The sequence below is a fragment of the Panthera leo genome, chromosome B4, assembly GCF_018350215.1.
Source record: "Panthera leo isolate Ple1 chromosome B4, P.leo_Ple1_pat1.1, whole genome shotgun sequence".
Lineage (NCBI taxonomy): Eukaryota > Metazoa > Chordata > Mammalia > Carnivora > Felidae > Panthera > Panthera leo.
The window spans coordinates 124,345,073-124,361,268 of NC_056685.1; the positions used below are offsets into that span (position 1 = coordinate 124,345,073).

The following is a 16,196-nucleotide window of genomic DNA, read 5'->3' on the forward strand; positions in this document are numbered from 1 at the left end:
AAGTCGGGATAGAAGGAACATACTTAAAGATCATAAAGGCCATTTATGAAAAGCCCACAGCTAACATCATCCTCAACGGGGAAAAACTGAGAGCTTTTTCCCTGAGATCAGGAACACGACAGGGATGTCCACTGTCACCGCTGCTGTTCAATATAGTGCTGGAAGTTCTAGCATCAGCAATCAGACAACAAAAGGAAATCAAAGGCATCAAAATTGGCAAAGATGAAGTCAAGCTTTCGCTTTTTGCAGATGACATGATATTATACATGGAAAATCCGATAGACTCCACCAAAAGTCTGCTAGAACTGATACATGAATTCAGCAAAGTTGCAGGATACAAAATCAATGTGCAGAAATCAGTTGCATTCTTATACACTAACAATGAAGCAACAGAAAGACAAATGAAGAAACTGATCCCATTCACAATTGCACCAAGAAGCATAAAATACCTAGGAATAAATCTAACCAAAGATGTAAAAGATCTGTATGCTGAAAACTATAGAAAGCTTATGCAGGTAATTGAAGAAGATATAAAGAAATGGAAAGACATTCCCTGCTCATGGATTGGAAGAATAAATATTGTCAAAATGTCAATACTACCCAAAGCTATCTACACATTCAATGCAATCCCAATCAAAATTGCACCAGCATTCTTCTCGAAACTAGAACAAGCAATCCTAAAATTCATATGGAACCACAAAAGGCCCCGAATAGCCAAAGTAATTTTGAAGAAGAAGACCAAAGCAGGAGGCATCACAATCCCAGACTTTAGCCTCTACTACAAAGCTGTCATCATCAAGACAGCATGGTATTGGCATAAAAACAGACACATAGACCAATGGAATAGAATAGAAACCCCAGAACTAGACCCACAAACGTATGGCCAACTCATCTTTGACAAAGCAGGAAAGAACATCCAATGGAAAAAAGACAGTCTCTTTAACAAATGGTGCTGGGAGAACTGGACAGCAACATGCAGAAGGTTGCAACTAGACCACTTTCTCACACCATTCACAAAAATAAACTCAAAATGGATAAAGGACCTGAATGTGAGACAGAAAACCATCAAAACCTTAGAGGAGAAAGCAGGAAAAGACCTCTCTGACCTCAGCCGTAGCAATCTCTTACTCGGCACATCCCCAAAGGCAAGGGAATTAAAAGCAAAAGTGAATTACTGGGACCTTATGAAGATAAAAAGCTTCTGCACAGCAAAGGAAACAACCAACAAAACTAAAAGGCAACCAACGGAATGGGAAAAGATATTTGCAAATGACACATCGGACAAAGGGCTAGTATCCAAAATCTATAAAGAGCTCATCAAACTCCACACCCGAAAAACAAATAACCCAGTGAAGAAATGGGCAGAAAACATGAATAGACACTTCTCTAAAGAAGACATCCGGATGGCCAACAGGCACATGAAAAGATGCTCAACGTCGCTCCTTATCAGGGAAATACAAATCAAAACCACACTCAGATACCACCTCACGCCAGTCAGAGTGGCCAAAATGAAGAAATCAGGAGACTATAGATGCTGGAGAGGATGTGGAGAAACAGGAACCCTCTTGCACTGTTGGTGGGAATGCAAATTGGTGCAGCCGCTCTGGAAAGCAGTGTGGAGGTTCCTCAGAAAATTAAAAATAGACCTACCCTATGACCCAGCAATAGCACTGCTAGGAATTTATCCAAGGGATACAGGAGTACTGATGCATAGGGGCACCTGTACCCCAATGTTTATAGCGGCACTCTCAACAATAGCCAAATTATGGAAAGAGCCTAAATGTCCATCAACTGATGAATGGATAAAGAAATTGTGGTTTATATACACAATGGAATACTACGCGGCAATGAGAAAAAATGAAATATGGCCTTTTGTAGCAACATGGATGGAACTGGAGAGTGTGATGCTAAGTGAAATAAGCCATACAGAGAAAGACAGATACCATATGGTTTCACTCTTATGTGGATCCTGAGAAACATAACAGAAACCCATGGGGGAGGGGAAGGAAAAAAAAAAAAAAGAGGTTAGAGTGGGAGAGAGCCAAAGCATTAGAGACTGTTAAAAACTGAGAACAAACTGAGGGTTGATGGGGGGTGGGAGGGAGGGCAGGGTGGGTGATGGGTATTGAGGAGGGCACCTTTTGGGATGAGCACTGGGTGTTGTATGGAAACCAATTTGACAGTAAATTTCATATATTAAAAAATTAAAAAAAAAAAAAAAAAAAAAAAAAAGAAATACAAATTATAAATAGACTCATGTTGGTTCAGGTCAGCTTTTGGCAACAAATGAGTTCGAACCACTGAAACCAATTGATTTTCAGGTTTTGAAGCTCTCTGGTTTTCATAATCGAGGCTCAAGTGTGAGCGTGAACCACCACTACTAAATACTTACATCTGTATGACTTTGTGACTAAAACTACGTTGATGCACAAACCCTAGTCTACCGCAAACTTGCTCCTAAGCCTCACTACATAACTTGCAGGGTATGTATTATTGTGACCATATTACAGATGAGGAAAGGAAGGCTTAGAGAGAGAAAAGAACTTTAACAACATCAGCTGGTAAGTGCCAAATCTGACTCCTGGACCGGTCTCTCTGACTCTATGTTAATAATGGTCACAGCAACTTGCCCAAATAAAATACTGTTTCCCGGTCTTCTCAGCCGATAGAGAAGGCCAGTGAGAGATATAAGCACAAGGGAGGTGGGGAATGCTTTTGAAAGCTCTCTTATATTTCTCTCCCTTGCCCACTTCCTCCTTCTTGCTGCCTGGCCAGTGCTGCAGTGGTTATCGTGAGCCTATGAGCAGTATGCATGCTGCTCTTTGTTATGAGCCTTACCTTTACCTTTCATACCCCGGGTGCTGAGGTCAAGAGCAATAGCCTGCTTCTCCTCACACATGTGCTATTTACTTTCTTATAGTAAAAAAGGAAATGAAATATTTATTGTGCCCATGTCTTAGAAAATTGTTTTTCTTATACCCAGCTTACTTAGACAATGTATGTTAGCTCTCTGGCTTCTGGAGGCATTTGAGTTCTCGATCTCTCCATGACACCCTAGATGTCCAGAAGACTACCAGGTGCCCTTAGGAGATATAGTAAAGTACAAAAAACATCATGAGACTTTAGTTTAGAAAATCTTGAGTTCAAATCCTAGCTCTGTGGTTTACTTACTAACGATGTGAGTGTATGCAAGTCATCTGTTGTCCTCAGGCCTCTGTTTCCTTGCCTGCAACAAGGGATAATAGCTATCGACCCACCACAGATGACTATTACAAGGATAACAGAAGAAAATCTAAGAGGTGCCCATAAAACATTGTCTTTACAAACTACTAAATGCTCGGCCCTTTTCCTTTTGGAATGATCTCCGTGGAGTCAAATGACATTTGTGCTCACCTGAATTTTGTCACACCAGCCAGCAAAATATCTGAATGTTTGCACAGACATTCCGATGTGAGTCTTCAGAGCCAGGGTGTAGACAGCCCCTGAATCAAGGGCTTCAATGGTTGCCAGCTCCTCCTGGTTCTCTTCCAGTAGGTCTGCAAGTCTGTATGGTCAGTGAAAGGAATTAGCTCAACAAATATGGATTGAGCTCCTATTATGTATAAGGCACCATCCTAAGGGCTCAGAGGTGAACACACATGGACCCGGTCTTTGTCCTGATGGAGAATACGGTCCAGCAGGGAAGACATTAAACAAATCATTTCATACATAATTTGTTTCAGGAGTTACAAAAAAAAGAAGCAGAGGGTGTGGGAAGCCTGCACCATTTGCCTCATCAGTGTATAAAAAACAGAAGAGTGACTGAGCCACAATAATCAGGAGATCAATGACAGAAGACAGTGGGAATGTGGCTAGTTCATGAATATGCAAGGAGATGTTAGAGAGCACAACCCATGAGAATCCATGAACGCAAGGATCTCTTGTTGGTATAGAAATGCTTCCAACACTAACTGAAGAGACAAGATAGAAATACTGGGGTGAATTACAGACACTACAACAGGTTTCTGGTTTCTATGGCCTAGTTTCTATGGGAAGATAAGTACAGGATTGTCTCATGAGTATAAAATAGTCAAAATTCATCCTGTGTTCCCCTCCACCATTTTCCTCCACCCTTCAGTGGTTTTTGCGTTGTTCCTTTTGGACCATTCTAAAGTTGGGCTCGAAATCCCCTTCCCCTCAATGTTTCTTCCAGATCTTGCTGTAAGAGATATTTTGACCAAAGTCAGCTGTTTGGCCTTAGGGAAGTAGAAAAATGAATTTATGCTTAAATCTAATTACATACTTGAATCTACATACTCGGTTACCAATTTATAATTCTTTCTAGGCCTTACTATTTTTCCTCCTCATTCCTAGTCCCTATGGGTCAAGCAGATTTAAAATCTGTCATTGAAAACAACAAAGTGCTGTGTAGTCCCCATTTGCTGTTCTATATCCCTTCTCCATACTGCTCTGTGACCTGGGACGATGACCTTTATTTATAGACCACATCACTTGGCTCCCCTGCTCCGTTACTGGGCTTGACTAATGAGAGACCAATGAACAGCACCCCCAGGAGAGAAAGCAATCGGGCATTGCACTCCCCAGCTCCCCCACAGATGGTTCAGCAGCTGCTGTGTCCCTCCCCGACAAACCACTGTAGTGTGGTCTTCTACGGCCACAGATCTTGCCACATTCCAGCAATAGCCCCTTCCTCTGTCCTAGATCTTGGAGTAGTCACAACTTTCCCTGTTGCTGTCCCTACCTGGGAACTTCATTATCCCTTGACCTTGCCTACATCTTTGTAAATCGTTTTTTATTAAACTTTTTTTCCTCTGGAAACCTGACTGCTCCAAGCACTAATACAAAAATCAGGAACTCACATCTATGTAACTTTACAGGATGTAAATAACAGAAGACATATTACATAATGGGTGCATGCTAGACTATCTTGGGGAAATTTTTAAAAACTTGGCAATGTTAACCAATACCCAGAGACAGCAGATCTGTGTTTTTAAAAAAACACACCTGTTGGGGTGCCTGGCTGGCTCAGTCGGTTGAGAGTCTGACTTCGGCTCAGGTCACGATCTCACAGTCCGTGAGTTCGAGCCCCGCCTCAGGTTCTGTGCTGACAGCCCGGAGCCTGGAGCCTGCTTCGATTCTGTGTTTCCCTCTCTCTCTGCCCCTCCCCCGTTCATGCTCTGTCTCTCTCTGTCTCAAAACTAAATAAACATTAAAAAAAAATTAAAAAGCCCACACCTGTACATCAACCTTCCTCTTTCTCTTGCATTCATTCTTCCCCATTCACCGTTTTCAAAGGCATCTTTTGCTGCTGCTACTGCTTTATCAACATCCACCAAAGAAGCATAGGATACTTTGCATATTATCTATTTCAAGATAAGGAAAACTAGGTTATAGGTTATTTATACAGAGATATATAAATATACTTCTCTTGAAATTAATATTATATTAATAGGAAAAATAGAGTATTATTTATAAAACCCAGAGAATTTATGATGGAAAATCAATACGTTGAGTAATAAAGTAAAGAAAAATTTAAACATGGAAATTGGAAGCCTGAAATTTGGGACTTCTCACATCACATGACACGATTGAAAGACACATTTAGGAAGAATATATCTGCTTCTTCTAGTGCCTTGGGGAAGCTGAATTTCTTGCCATGAGCTTGCCGAGTTTGAAAGTTCTTTTCTGCATAGAGCATTATGTGAAGCTGTGCCTCTGATACGGATAGGTATAGCTATCTGTCTAAAATGATTATAAATATTCATTCCATAAAATAGATTACTATAGTCAGCAGCCAGTATCAGAACTGAATAGTTGAAAGAAATACATGGAGAACATTTATTTCTAGTAAGTGCTCAGAGGCAAAGTGATAGAATAAAGTAGCTTCTTAAGACTCCCAGGTTTACAACTATTAAAATTTCATGACCAGTGGTCACTGCACACACTAAGCAATTACTCACAGATCCGTCTGTTGGGTTGATAGTATCATAGGTCTTTCCATCATCAGCATCTGTGAACTGTCCATTTATGAAACACTGATATGGCATTTTCACTGTCATTTCATTGACCTCCTTTGAAACCTAAGATAGAAAATTATGTTAATAGAATCAGTGGATTTCTCTGCTTATCCATTTGATACCAAACAGCAATAAAGGAGTTTATTCACTAATGCAGCAGAGAGAAGTTAGGTCAATAGAATTCCAGTTCCTAGTCTCCAGAAGAGACAAGCATATGTTAGATTTGGGCCTCACGATGCTCAGATTGGCCACTCAGCCAGGAGGTTAGCATCTCTGATGACCAAAGTACTCCCGGCTGGGCCTTATAAATATCTCAGATTTTCTTCTTCATACAAATGAAAAAGAAGCAAAAGACTTGCAGATCATGGAAACATTACCATCTAGTGGCAACATCTATGGAGCACAGTCATTGCTTTGCTTTGAGTTCCTGAAATTGCCTTTTACATGGGTGCCATTTTAAGTTTTCTTTCCTTAAGTTCCTCCTCGTTTTTACTTTCTTTCTTACAAATGTATTACCTAAATTGTTCTCTACCATTACCTAGAGAGTGAATTTAGGTTAGTCCATTAACTACTATGAATGTGTTCTTTCAATAATAAAAAGGGAACAAGTCTCCCTGCTTTATACAGTTATTATGAGGAAAAACTGAGAAAACATATGGGAAAGAACATTATTAGAATAAAATTTTATATCAATGCAAGGCATAAAAAGTAAATATAATAATTTTAAAAATAATTTCATATAGAGAAATTGATAATGCTTTAAAAAAACCAAAAAAGTATCAAGAGGGTATCTTGTCTTATCCCACAGATAAGAAATTTTTCTATAAAATATTTCCACTGTGTTTATGTAGGACATAATGAAGGAATCTTCATCTGAATTGATGTGTCTCTGCACATAGTTCACTTTCCTAAACTCATCATTCTGAAAATATGCTAATTATGTATAAATATGTATATGTATAAATACACTAATTATGTATAAATATGTATTATCTAACTTGATTCCCCCAACTATCCTATAATGTACATATTATTATTTCCCCACTTAACATATGAGGAAACCAAGACTTAGAGAAGTTAAGCAACGTGCCAAAGCTCACACAGCTGGTAAGCAATGCTACGTGGGTTCAACTTTAGGTGGGTCTAACACCAAGATTCATGTTCTTAACTAGATGATAACTAAATTGCTTTCAAATTTCCCTGAAGTTTATTAAAAACAAATGGAATGAGAAGCATGCCTGGGATCCCATCTCTCCCTTAAGAGCTCTCCAGTAACTTGAAATCCCACATCCTTAGAATCATAGTGGCTGTGAAAACCAGCAATCTATTAGCCACCAGAAGGGGAAATGACTCCCCAGAAGCTCCCCAGAGGCCTCATCCCCACAGAACTCCCCAATTGGCTCTATTCTTCGTGTTTGTCTTTATTTGGCCTGAGAGCTTGCTCTGCCCAAACTGCCCTCAGCCTTCCATAAAGGCTGAGAGACCTTATTCGTTCAAGAAATGTAAGGAAATCTACATCCGCTCATTAGCTGATGACTAAGCTAGCCAAGTAGAGACTTCAGTGGTGGCAAACGACAAAGAATATAGGTTTTATGGGATTAGTCCAAGAAAGTCACCAAACAAAGAAAAGCAACAATAACACTCCTTATGAAGGGTGGGGGTCTTATTTCCAGAGTTGCCACATTCTGTTATTTAAAATGGCTAGTTTTCAACAAAAGATTACAAGATACATGAAGAAGCATGAAAGCATAGAGTGGCCAATACATTGGAAAATAACCAGTCAATAGAAACCTTCCTTGAAGAAACCTAGACATTAGACAAAGATTTTTTTCTAAGATTATTGATTTATTTTGAGAGAGACAGAGAGTGTGTCCACACTCACAGGGTAGGGGCAGAGAGAGAGAGAGAGAGAGAGAGAGAGAGAGAGAGAGAGAGAGATCCCAAGCAGGCTCTTCGCTATCAGCACAGAGCCTGATGCAGGACTCGATCTCATGAACTGGGAGATCATGACCTGAGCTGAGATCAAAAGTTGGACGCTTAACTTATTGAGCCACCCAGGCACCCCATAGTCAAAGATTTTAAATAAGCTTTTAAAAATGTATCCAAATAGAGGTTCTTGGGTGGCTCAGTTAAGCATCCAACTTTGGCTCAAGACATGATCTCATGGTTTGTGAGGTCAAGGTCCATGTCAGGCTCTGTGCTGACAGCTCAAAGCCTGGAGCCTGCTTCAGATTCTGTCTCCCTCTCTCTCTGCCCCTCCCCCACTCACACTCTGTCTCTCTTTTTCTCTCTCTCAAAAAAACATTTAAAAATTTTTAAATAAAAAAAATATTTCCAAATAAGGAAGGAAAGGAAGCTATGTCTAAAAAAATTAAAGAAAAGTAAATGAACAATGTCTCACCAAATAGAGAATATTAAGAAAGAGAGAAGAATTATAAAAAAAGAACCAGTGGCACCTGGGTGGCTCAGTCAGTTAAGCGGCCAACTCTTGATTTTGGCTCAGGTCATGATCTCACAGTTTCATGAGTTCAAGCCCCACATGGGCCCTGCGCTGACAGTATGGAGCCTGCTTGATATTTTCCCTCTTTCTCTGTCCCTCCCCTGCTCACCCTCTCTGTGTGTCTCTCAAAATAAATAAATAAACTTAAAAAAAAAAGTATTATAAAAAAGGAACTAAATACAAATTCTGGAGTTGAAAAGTGTAATAACTGAAATTTTAAAAAGTTATCATAGGGGCTCAACAGCAGATTCAAGAAAGCATAACAAAGAATGAACAAACTAGACAATATGTCAATAGAGATCACCCAGTCTGAAAACAGGAAGGAAAAAGAAGGCCTGTGGGATACCATCAAATGTATCAAAGCATGCATAATGAGAGTCCCAGAAGGAGAAGAGAGGGGAAAAGAGGCAGAAAGAATATGTGAAGAAATAATGAATGAAAGTGTCCCAAATTTGATGAAAAACATTAAACCACCCATCCAAAAAGCTCAACAAACTCCAGGTAAGATAAACTCAAACAGATCCATTTTAGATACATCATAATACAATGGTTAAAAGCCAAAGGTAATGAGGGAATCTTGAAAGCAGCAAGAGAGAAGAATCCCATCACGTCAAATGGATCCTCGATAAAATTAACAGATGACTCATCCTCAGAAACCATGGAGGCCAGATGGCAATAGGATGACATATTTAAAGTGCTGAAAGAAAAAGACTATCAACCAAAAATTCCATATACAGCAAAACACCCTTTAAAAACAAAGGAGAAACTAAGTCATTCCCAGATGAATAAACACTGAGAGAGCTCATTGCTAGCACACTGCCCTTTAAAAAGTTTACTAAAAGATACCTTTCAGGCTGCAATGAAGGGACACTTGACAGTAAGTAACTTGAATCTATATGAAGAAATAAGCAAGCTAGATGAACATATTGGTTTCCCAATGCATATAAAAGCTATGTTTATGCTATACTGAAGTTTATTAAGTGTGCAACTACATTATGTCTAAAAAATCAATGTGTATGTTTCATTAAAGATACTTTATCAATATCCTTCAATTAAAAAAGAAATACTTTATGTTCCAACATTCTGTCTTAAACCTGAGTTGATGTATGGTGGGAACAACTGGATGCTTAAGATATTTTTGTGATTCTTTGTTTTAAACTCCACCCCCCCCCCTTTTGTATATGTGATATGAAGCAAATGAGGAAACATCGTTCTAATGGTTTAACAAGGAAGGAGAAAGAAAGACCTTAATTTCTGAGTGGAGATGTCTCCTTCTATGTGGATAAGTCGATTAAGACCGTTATCAAAAGTTTGTCTGTGTTACTACACCTGACTTTAGGATCCAAAATGTTGGGGGTTTTTTTGTTTTTGTTTTTTGTGGGTTTTTTTTTTTTTGCCACATTGTGCCTTTCCTCCTGGAATTGTAAGCTGAACACAAGAATAGTACCTGTTTACACTGTGAAGTGGGTATTATTACAGAAAACACACTGGAGGCTTTCTCACTGGTAAGCAAATAATGCCTTGTGAATGTATGATCTACAGAGAAACCCCTGTAGTTTAACGTGCTGATGCTGTCTATTGTTTTAGCAAATAAATTTTGGATGTTTTTTTCTTTCCCTCAAACACACAAATAAATAAATACTTTACTGCAAAACATTGGTAACCACCACCTGAGCTCTCAGTGGGTCATAATCACTGATCACAGATTAACAATGATCACAGACCATAACAAATGAAAAAGTTTGAAATATTGTGAGAATTACCAGAATGTGACACCGAGACATGAAATGAGAAGATGCTGTTGGAAAGATGGTAACAATAGACTTGCTTGATGCAGAGTTGCCACAAACCTTTAATTTGTGAAAAACATAATACCTGTGAAGCACACAGTAAAGCAAAGAAGGCAATAAAATGAGGTATGCCTGCAGAAGCAAAATGGAAAAAGAATAGATAAATTAAACTTAATCAAATTAAAAACTTTTGCATGTCAAAGGACACTGTCAAAAAAGTGGAAAGAAAGCCCACAGAATAGGAGAAAATATTTACAAATCATGTACTAATTAAGGTCTAGTACCCCAAATATACAAAAGCTCCTTACAACTCAACATTAAAAAGACATATATCCCAGTTAAAAAATGGGTAAAGAATCTGAATGGACATTTTTCCCAAAGAAGAGATACAAATGACTAATAAAGACATGAAAAGAGACTCATCATTAGTCATCATGGAAATGTAAACCAAAGCCACAATGAGATAGTATTTCTTACCCACAGCTAAAATAGAAAAGACAGACAAAGCAAATGTTGGTGAGGATATGGAGAAATCAGAACCTTTCTACATTGCTAGTGGGACTGTGAAATAGTATAGCCACTTTGGAAAACAGCTTGGATGTTCCTCAAAAAATTAAACATAGAGTTACCGCATGACTCATCAATTGCACTCCTAGATACATACCCCAGAGAACTGAAAACATACATTCACACAAAAACCTACACATGAATTTTCATTGCAGCATTATTTATAATACTAAAAAGTGAAAACAAATGTGCATTACCTGAGGAATAGATAAACAAAATGTGGTGTATCTATACAACAATATTATCTAGCCACAAAAAGGAATGAAGTGGGTAACACCTACTACAACATAGATGGACCTTGAACACATGGTGTTCAGTGAAAGAAGCCAGATGCTTAACAGGCCACAAATTGTGTGATTCCACTTATATGAAATATCTAAAGTAGGCAAATCCATGGAGACATAAAGGAGATTAATGGTATCTGGGAGCCAAGGGTGGGGGGAAGAAAGGAGAGAATCATTGTCAATGGATATAGTGTGTTTTTTTTGGGGTGATAAAATTGTTCCATAATCAGAGGAGGGGGTTCAAGATGGTAGAGCAGCATGGAAGCTCTCAGCTTGTCTTGTCCCTGAAACACAGCCAGATCAGCACCAAACCATTTTGCATACCTAGGAAACTGATCTGAGGATTAACACAACAATATGCATGACTTGAGCCACAGAACTCAGCAGAAAGAGGAAAATTGATTTTTATTTTCTTTTTATTTAATTAAAAATGTTTTAAAATTATTTTTAGTATTTAAAAAATTTTTAAATTATTTTAGAATGTTTTATTTCATTGTAAATTTTTTATTCTATTTCACTTTCCTTATTTCATTTATTCTATTTTATTATATACATTAAACATTTTTTTTTCTTACCTTTTTTTTTTCTTTCTTTCCCCTTTTTCTCTGGTATATCAAGCTTCTTTCAATAAGCAGACCAAAACACAACTAGGATCTAGCTTCCTTTATTTGATTTTTTGTTTTGTTTTTAATTTTTTAGTTTTTAATTTTTATTATTTTTTTCTTCCTCTAACAAGACAAAATGAAGGAAAATTTTAATGCAGAAAATTTTAAGGAGGACTCTGAGTGGAGAAAAGATGAAACAAAACAAAAAAGACCAAAAGCAACAAAGACGAGAAAGGACCAGAGAACATCACCAGAAACACCAACTCTATAGGCAACACAATAGCACTAAATTATCTTTCAGTACTGACTCTTTTAGTCAATGGACTAAAAGCTCCAATCAAAAGACATAGGGTATCAGAATGGATAAGAAAACAAGACCCATCTATATGCTGCTTACAAGAGACCCATTTGAGACCTAAGACACCTACAGATTGAAAGGGGATGGAGAACCATCTATCATGCTAATGGTCACCAAAAGAAAGCTGAAGTAGCCATATGTATATCAGACAAACTAGATTTTAAAATAAAAACTGTAACAAGACATGAAGAAGGGTAATATATCATAATTAAGGGGTCTATCCACCAAGAAGACCTAACAATTGTAAACATTCATGCTCCCAACATGAAACACCCAAATATATAAATCAATCACAAACATAAAGAAACTCGTTGATAATAGTACCACAATAGTAGGGGATTTCAACACCCCACTTACAGCAATGGACAGATCATGTAAGCAGAAAATCACCAAGGAAACAATGATTTGAATGACACACTGGTCTGGATGGACAAAACATATATTCAGCACATTTCATCCTAAAGCAGCAGAATACACGTTCTTCTCAAGAGCACATGGACTATTCTCCAGAATAGACCATATACTGGGACACAAATCAGCCCTTAACAAGCACAAAAATATAGAGATCATACCTTGCACATTATCAGACCACAACACTATGAAACATGAAATCAACTACAAGAAAAAAATTGGAAAGACCATGAATACTTGGAGATTAAAGAACATCTTCCTAAAGAATGAATGGGTTAGCCAAGAAATTAAAGAGGAAATTAGAAAGTACATGAAAGCCAATGATAATGAAAACACAATAGCCCAAAACCTCTGGGATGCAGCAAAGGTGGTTATAAGAAGGAAATATATAGCAATCCAGGCCTTCCTATAGAAGGAAGAAAGGTCTCAAATACACAACCTAACCCTACACCTAAAAGAGCTGGAAAAAGAATAGCAAATAAAGTCCAACACCAGCAGAAGATAGGAAATAAGATTAGAGCAGAAATCAATGGTATCAAGATTAAAAAAAACACAAAAAACAATAGAATGAAACTAGAAGCTGGTAGTTTGAAAGAATTAACAAAATCGATAACCCCCTAGCCAGATTGATCAAAAAGAAAAAGGAAAGGACCCAAATAAATAAAAACATGAGTGAAAGAGGAGAGATCACAACTAACACCGCAGAAATACAAATAATAATAAAAGAATATGAGCAATTATATGCCAACAAATTGGGCAATCTGGAAGAAATGGATAAATTTCTAGAAATATACAAACTACTAAACTGAAACAGGAAGAAATAGAAAATTTGAACAGACCCATAACCATTAAAGAAATTGAATCAGTAATCAAAAATCTCCCAACAAACAAGAGTCCAGGGTGATGGCTTTCCAGGGGAATTCTACCAAACATTTAAAGAAGAGTTAACACCTGTTATTTTGAAGTTTTTCCAAAAAATAGAAATGGAAGGAAAACTGCCAAACTCATTCTACAAGGCCAGCATTACCTTGATTCCAAAACCAGACAGAGACCCCACTAAAAAGGAGAACTATAGACCAATTTCCCTGATGAACATGGATGCAAAAATTCTCAAGAAGATACTAGCAAACCAGATCCAACAATACATTAAAAGAATTATTCACCATGATCAAGTGGGATTTATTCCTGGGATGCAGGGCTAGTTCAATATCCACAAATGAATCAATATGATACATCACATTAATAAAAGAAAGGATAAGAACCACATGATTTTCTCAATAGATGCAGAGAAAGCATTTGACAAAATGCAGCATCCTTTCTTGATAAAAACCCTCAAGAAATTAGGAATAGAAGGATCATACCTCAAGATCATAAGAGCCGTATTCAAAAGACCTACCGGTAAGATCATCCTCAATGGGGAAAAACTGAGAGCTTTCCCCTACGGTCAGGAACACGACAAGGATGCCTACTCTTGCCACTGTTATTCAACACAGTGTTGGAAGTCCTAGCCTTAGCGATCAGACAACACAAAGAAATAAAAGGCATCCAAATCTGCAAGGAGGCAGCCAAACTTTCACTCTTTGCAGACAACATGATGTTCTATGTGGAAAACCCAAAATATTCCACCAAAAAATGGCTACAACTGATTCATGAATTCAACAAAGTCACAGGATATAAAATCAGTGTACAGAAATCAGTTGCATTTCTATATAATAATGAAACAGCAGAAAGAGAAATCAAGGAATCGATCCCATTTACAATTGCACCAAAAACTATAAAATACCTAGGAATAAATCTAACCAAAGAGGTGGAAAATCTATACACTTAAAACTATAGAAAGTTTATGAAAGAAACTGAAGACACACACAAAAAAATGGAAAAACATTCCGTGCTTATGGATTGGAAGAACAAATATTGTTAAAATGTCGATACTACCCAAAGCAGTCTACGTATTCAGTGCAATCCCTATCAAAATAACACCAGCATTCTTCATAGATCTAGAACAAACAATCCTAATATGGAACCAGAAAAGACCCTGAATAGACAAAGCAATCCTGAAAAAGAAAACCAAAGCTGGAGGTACCACAATCCCGGACTTCAAGCTGTATTACAAAGCTGTAATCATCAAGACAGTATGGTACTGGCATGAAAACAAACACATAGATCAATGGAACAGAATAGAGAACCCAGAAATGGACCCACAAACGTATGGCCAACTAATCTTTGACAAAACAGGAAATCATATCCAATGGAAAAAAGACAGTCTCTTCAGCAAGTGGTGCTGGGAAAACTGGACAGCGACATGCAGAAGAATGAACCTGGACCGATTCCTTACACCATACACAAAAATAAATTCAAAGTAGATGAAAGACCTAAACATAAGTCAGGAAGCCATCAAAATCCTAGAGGACAAAACAGGCAACAACCTCTTTGACCTCGACTGCAGCCAACTTCTTGACATGTCTCTGGAAGCATGGGAAACAAAAGCAAAAATGAACTATTGGGACCTCATCAAAATAAAAAACTTCTGCACAGCGAAGGAAACAATCAGCAAAACTAAAAGGCAACTGATGGAACGGGAGAAGATATTTGCAAATGACATATCAGATAAAGGGTTAGTATCCAAAATCTATAAAGAACTCATCAAACTCAACACCCAAAAAACAACTAATCCAGTGAAGAAATGGGCAAAAGACATGAATAGACACTTCTCCAAAGAAGACATCCAGATGACTAACAGACAAATGAAAAAATGCTCAACATCACTCATCATCAGGGAAATACAAGTCAAAACCACAATGAGATACCACCTTACACCTGTCAGAATGGCTAAAATTAAATTAACAACTCAGACAACCACAGATGTTGGTGAGGATGTGGAGAAAAAGGAATCCTTTTGCACTGCTGGTGGAAATGCAAACTGGTGCAGCCACTCTGGAAAACAGCATGGTGGTTTCTCAAAAAATTAAAAATTGAGCTACCCTACAACGCAGCAATTGCACTATTAGGTATTTATCCAAGGGACACAGGTGTGCTGTTTAGAAGGGGCACATGCACCTCAATGTTTATAGCAGTGGTGCTGACAATAGCCAAAGTATGGAAAAAGCCCAGCTGTCCATCAATGGATGAATGGATAAAGAAGATGTGGCATATATACACAATGGAATATTACTTGGTGGTCAAAAAGAATAAACTCTTGCCGTTTGCAACAACATGGATGGAACTAGAGTGTATCATGCTAAGTGAAATCAGTCAGTCAGAGAAAGACAAATATCATATGACATCACTCATATGTGGACTTTAAGAAACAAAACAGATGAACACAAGGGAAGGGAAGCAAAAATGAGATAAAACGTAAGAGACAAACCGTAAGAGACTCTTAAATAAAGAGAACAAACTGAGGGTTGCTGGAGGAGTGTTGGATGGGGGGGGGATGGGCTAAATGGGTGTGGGGCATGAAGGAGGACACTTGTTGGGATGAGCACTGGGTGTTATACGTAAGTGATGAATCACTAATTTCTATTCCTAAAATCATTATCACACTATATGTTAACTAACTTGGATTTAAATTAAAAAAAAAAAAAAAGACTCAGAAGAGAGAACTGGTAGAGAATAGGGGCACTACAACCATTTCAGTTAACACATGGTTTTCTCTAAAGGCCTA

General features: G+C 37.9%; 1 protein-coding gene across 1 annotated transcript in view; it reads right to left on the reverse strand.

Annotated features, from left to right (window-relative positions):
• The window catches only part of ALDH1L2 (aldehyde dehydrogenase 1 family member L2), a 72,469-nt gene that overhangs the window by 27,571 nt on the left and 28,702 nt on the right, over window positions 1–16,196 (reverse strand). The window contains exons 11-13 of the mRNA XM_042947585.1: window positions 5,961–6,080; window positions 5,236–5,363; window positions 3,394–3,544 (exon numbers count right to left, since the gene is read on the reverse strand). Of these exons, the coding sequence (XP_042803519.1) occupies window positions 3,394–3,544; window positions 5,236–5,363; window positions 5,961–6,080 (399 nt within the window). The remainder of the gene's footprint in view (window positions 1–3,393; window positions 3,545–5,235; window positions 5,364–5,960; window positions 6,081–16,196) is intronic.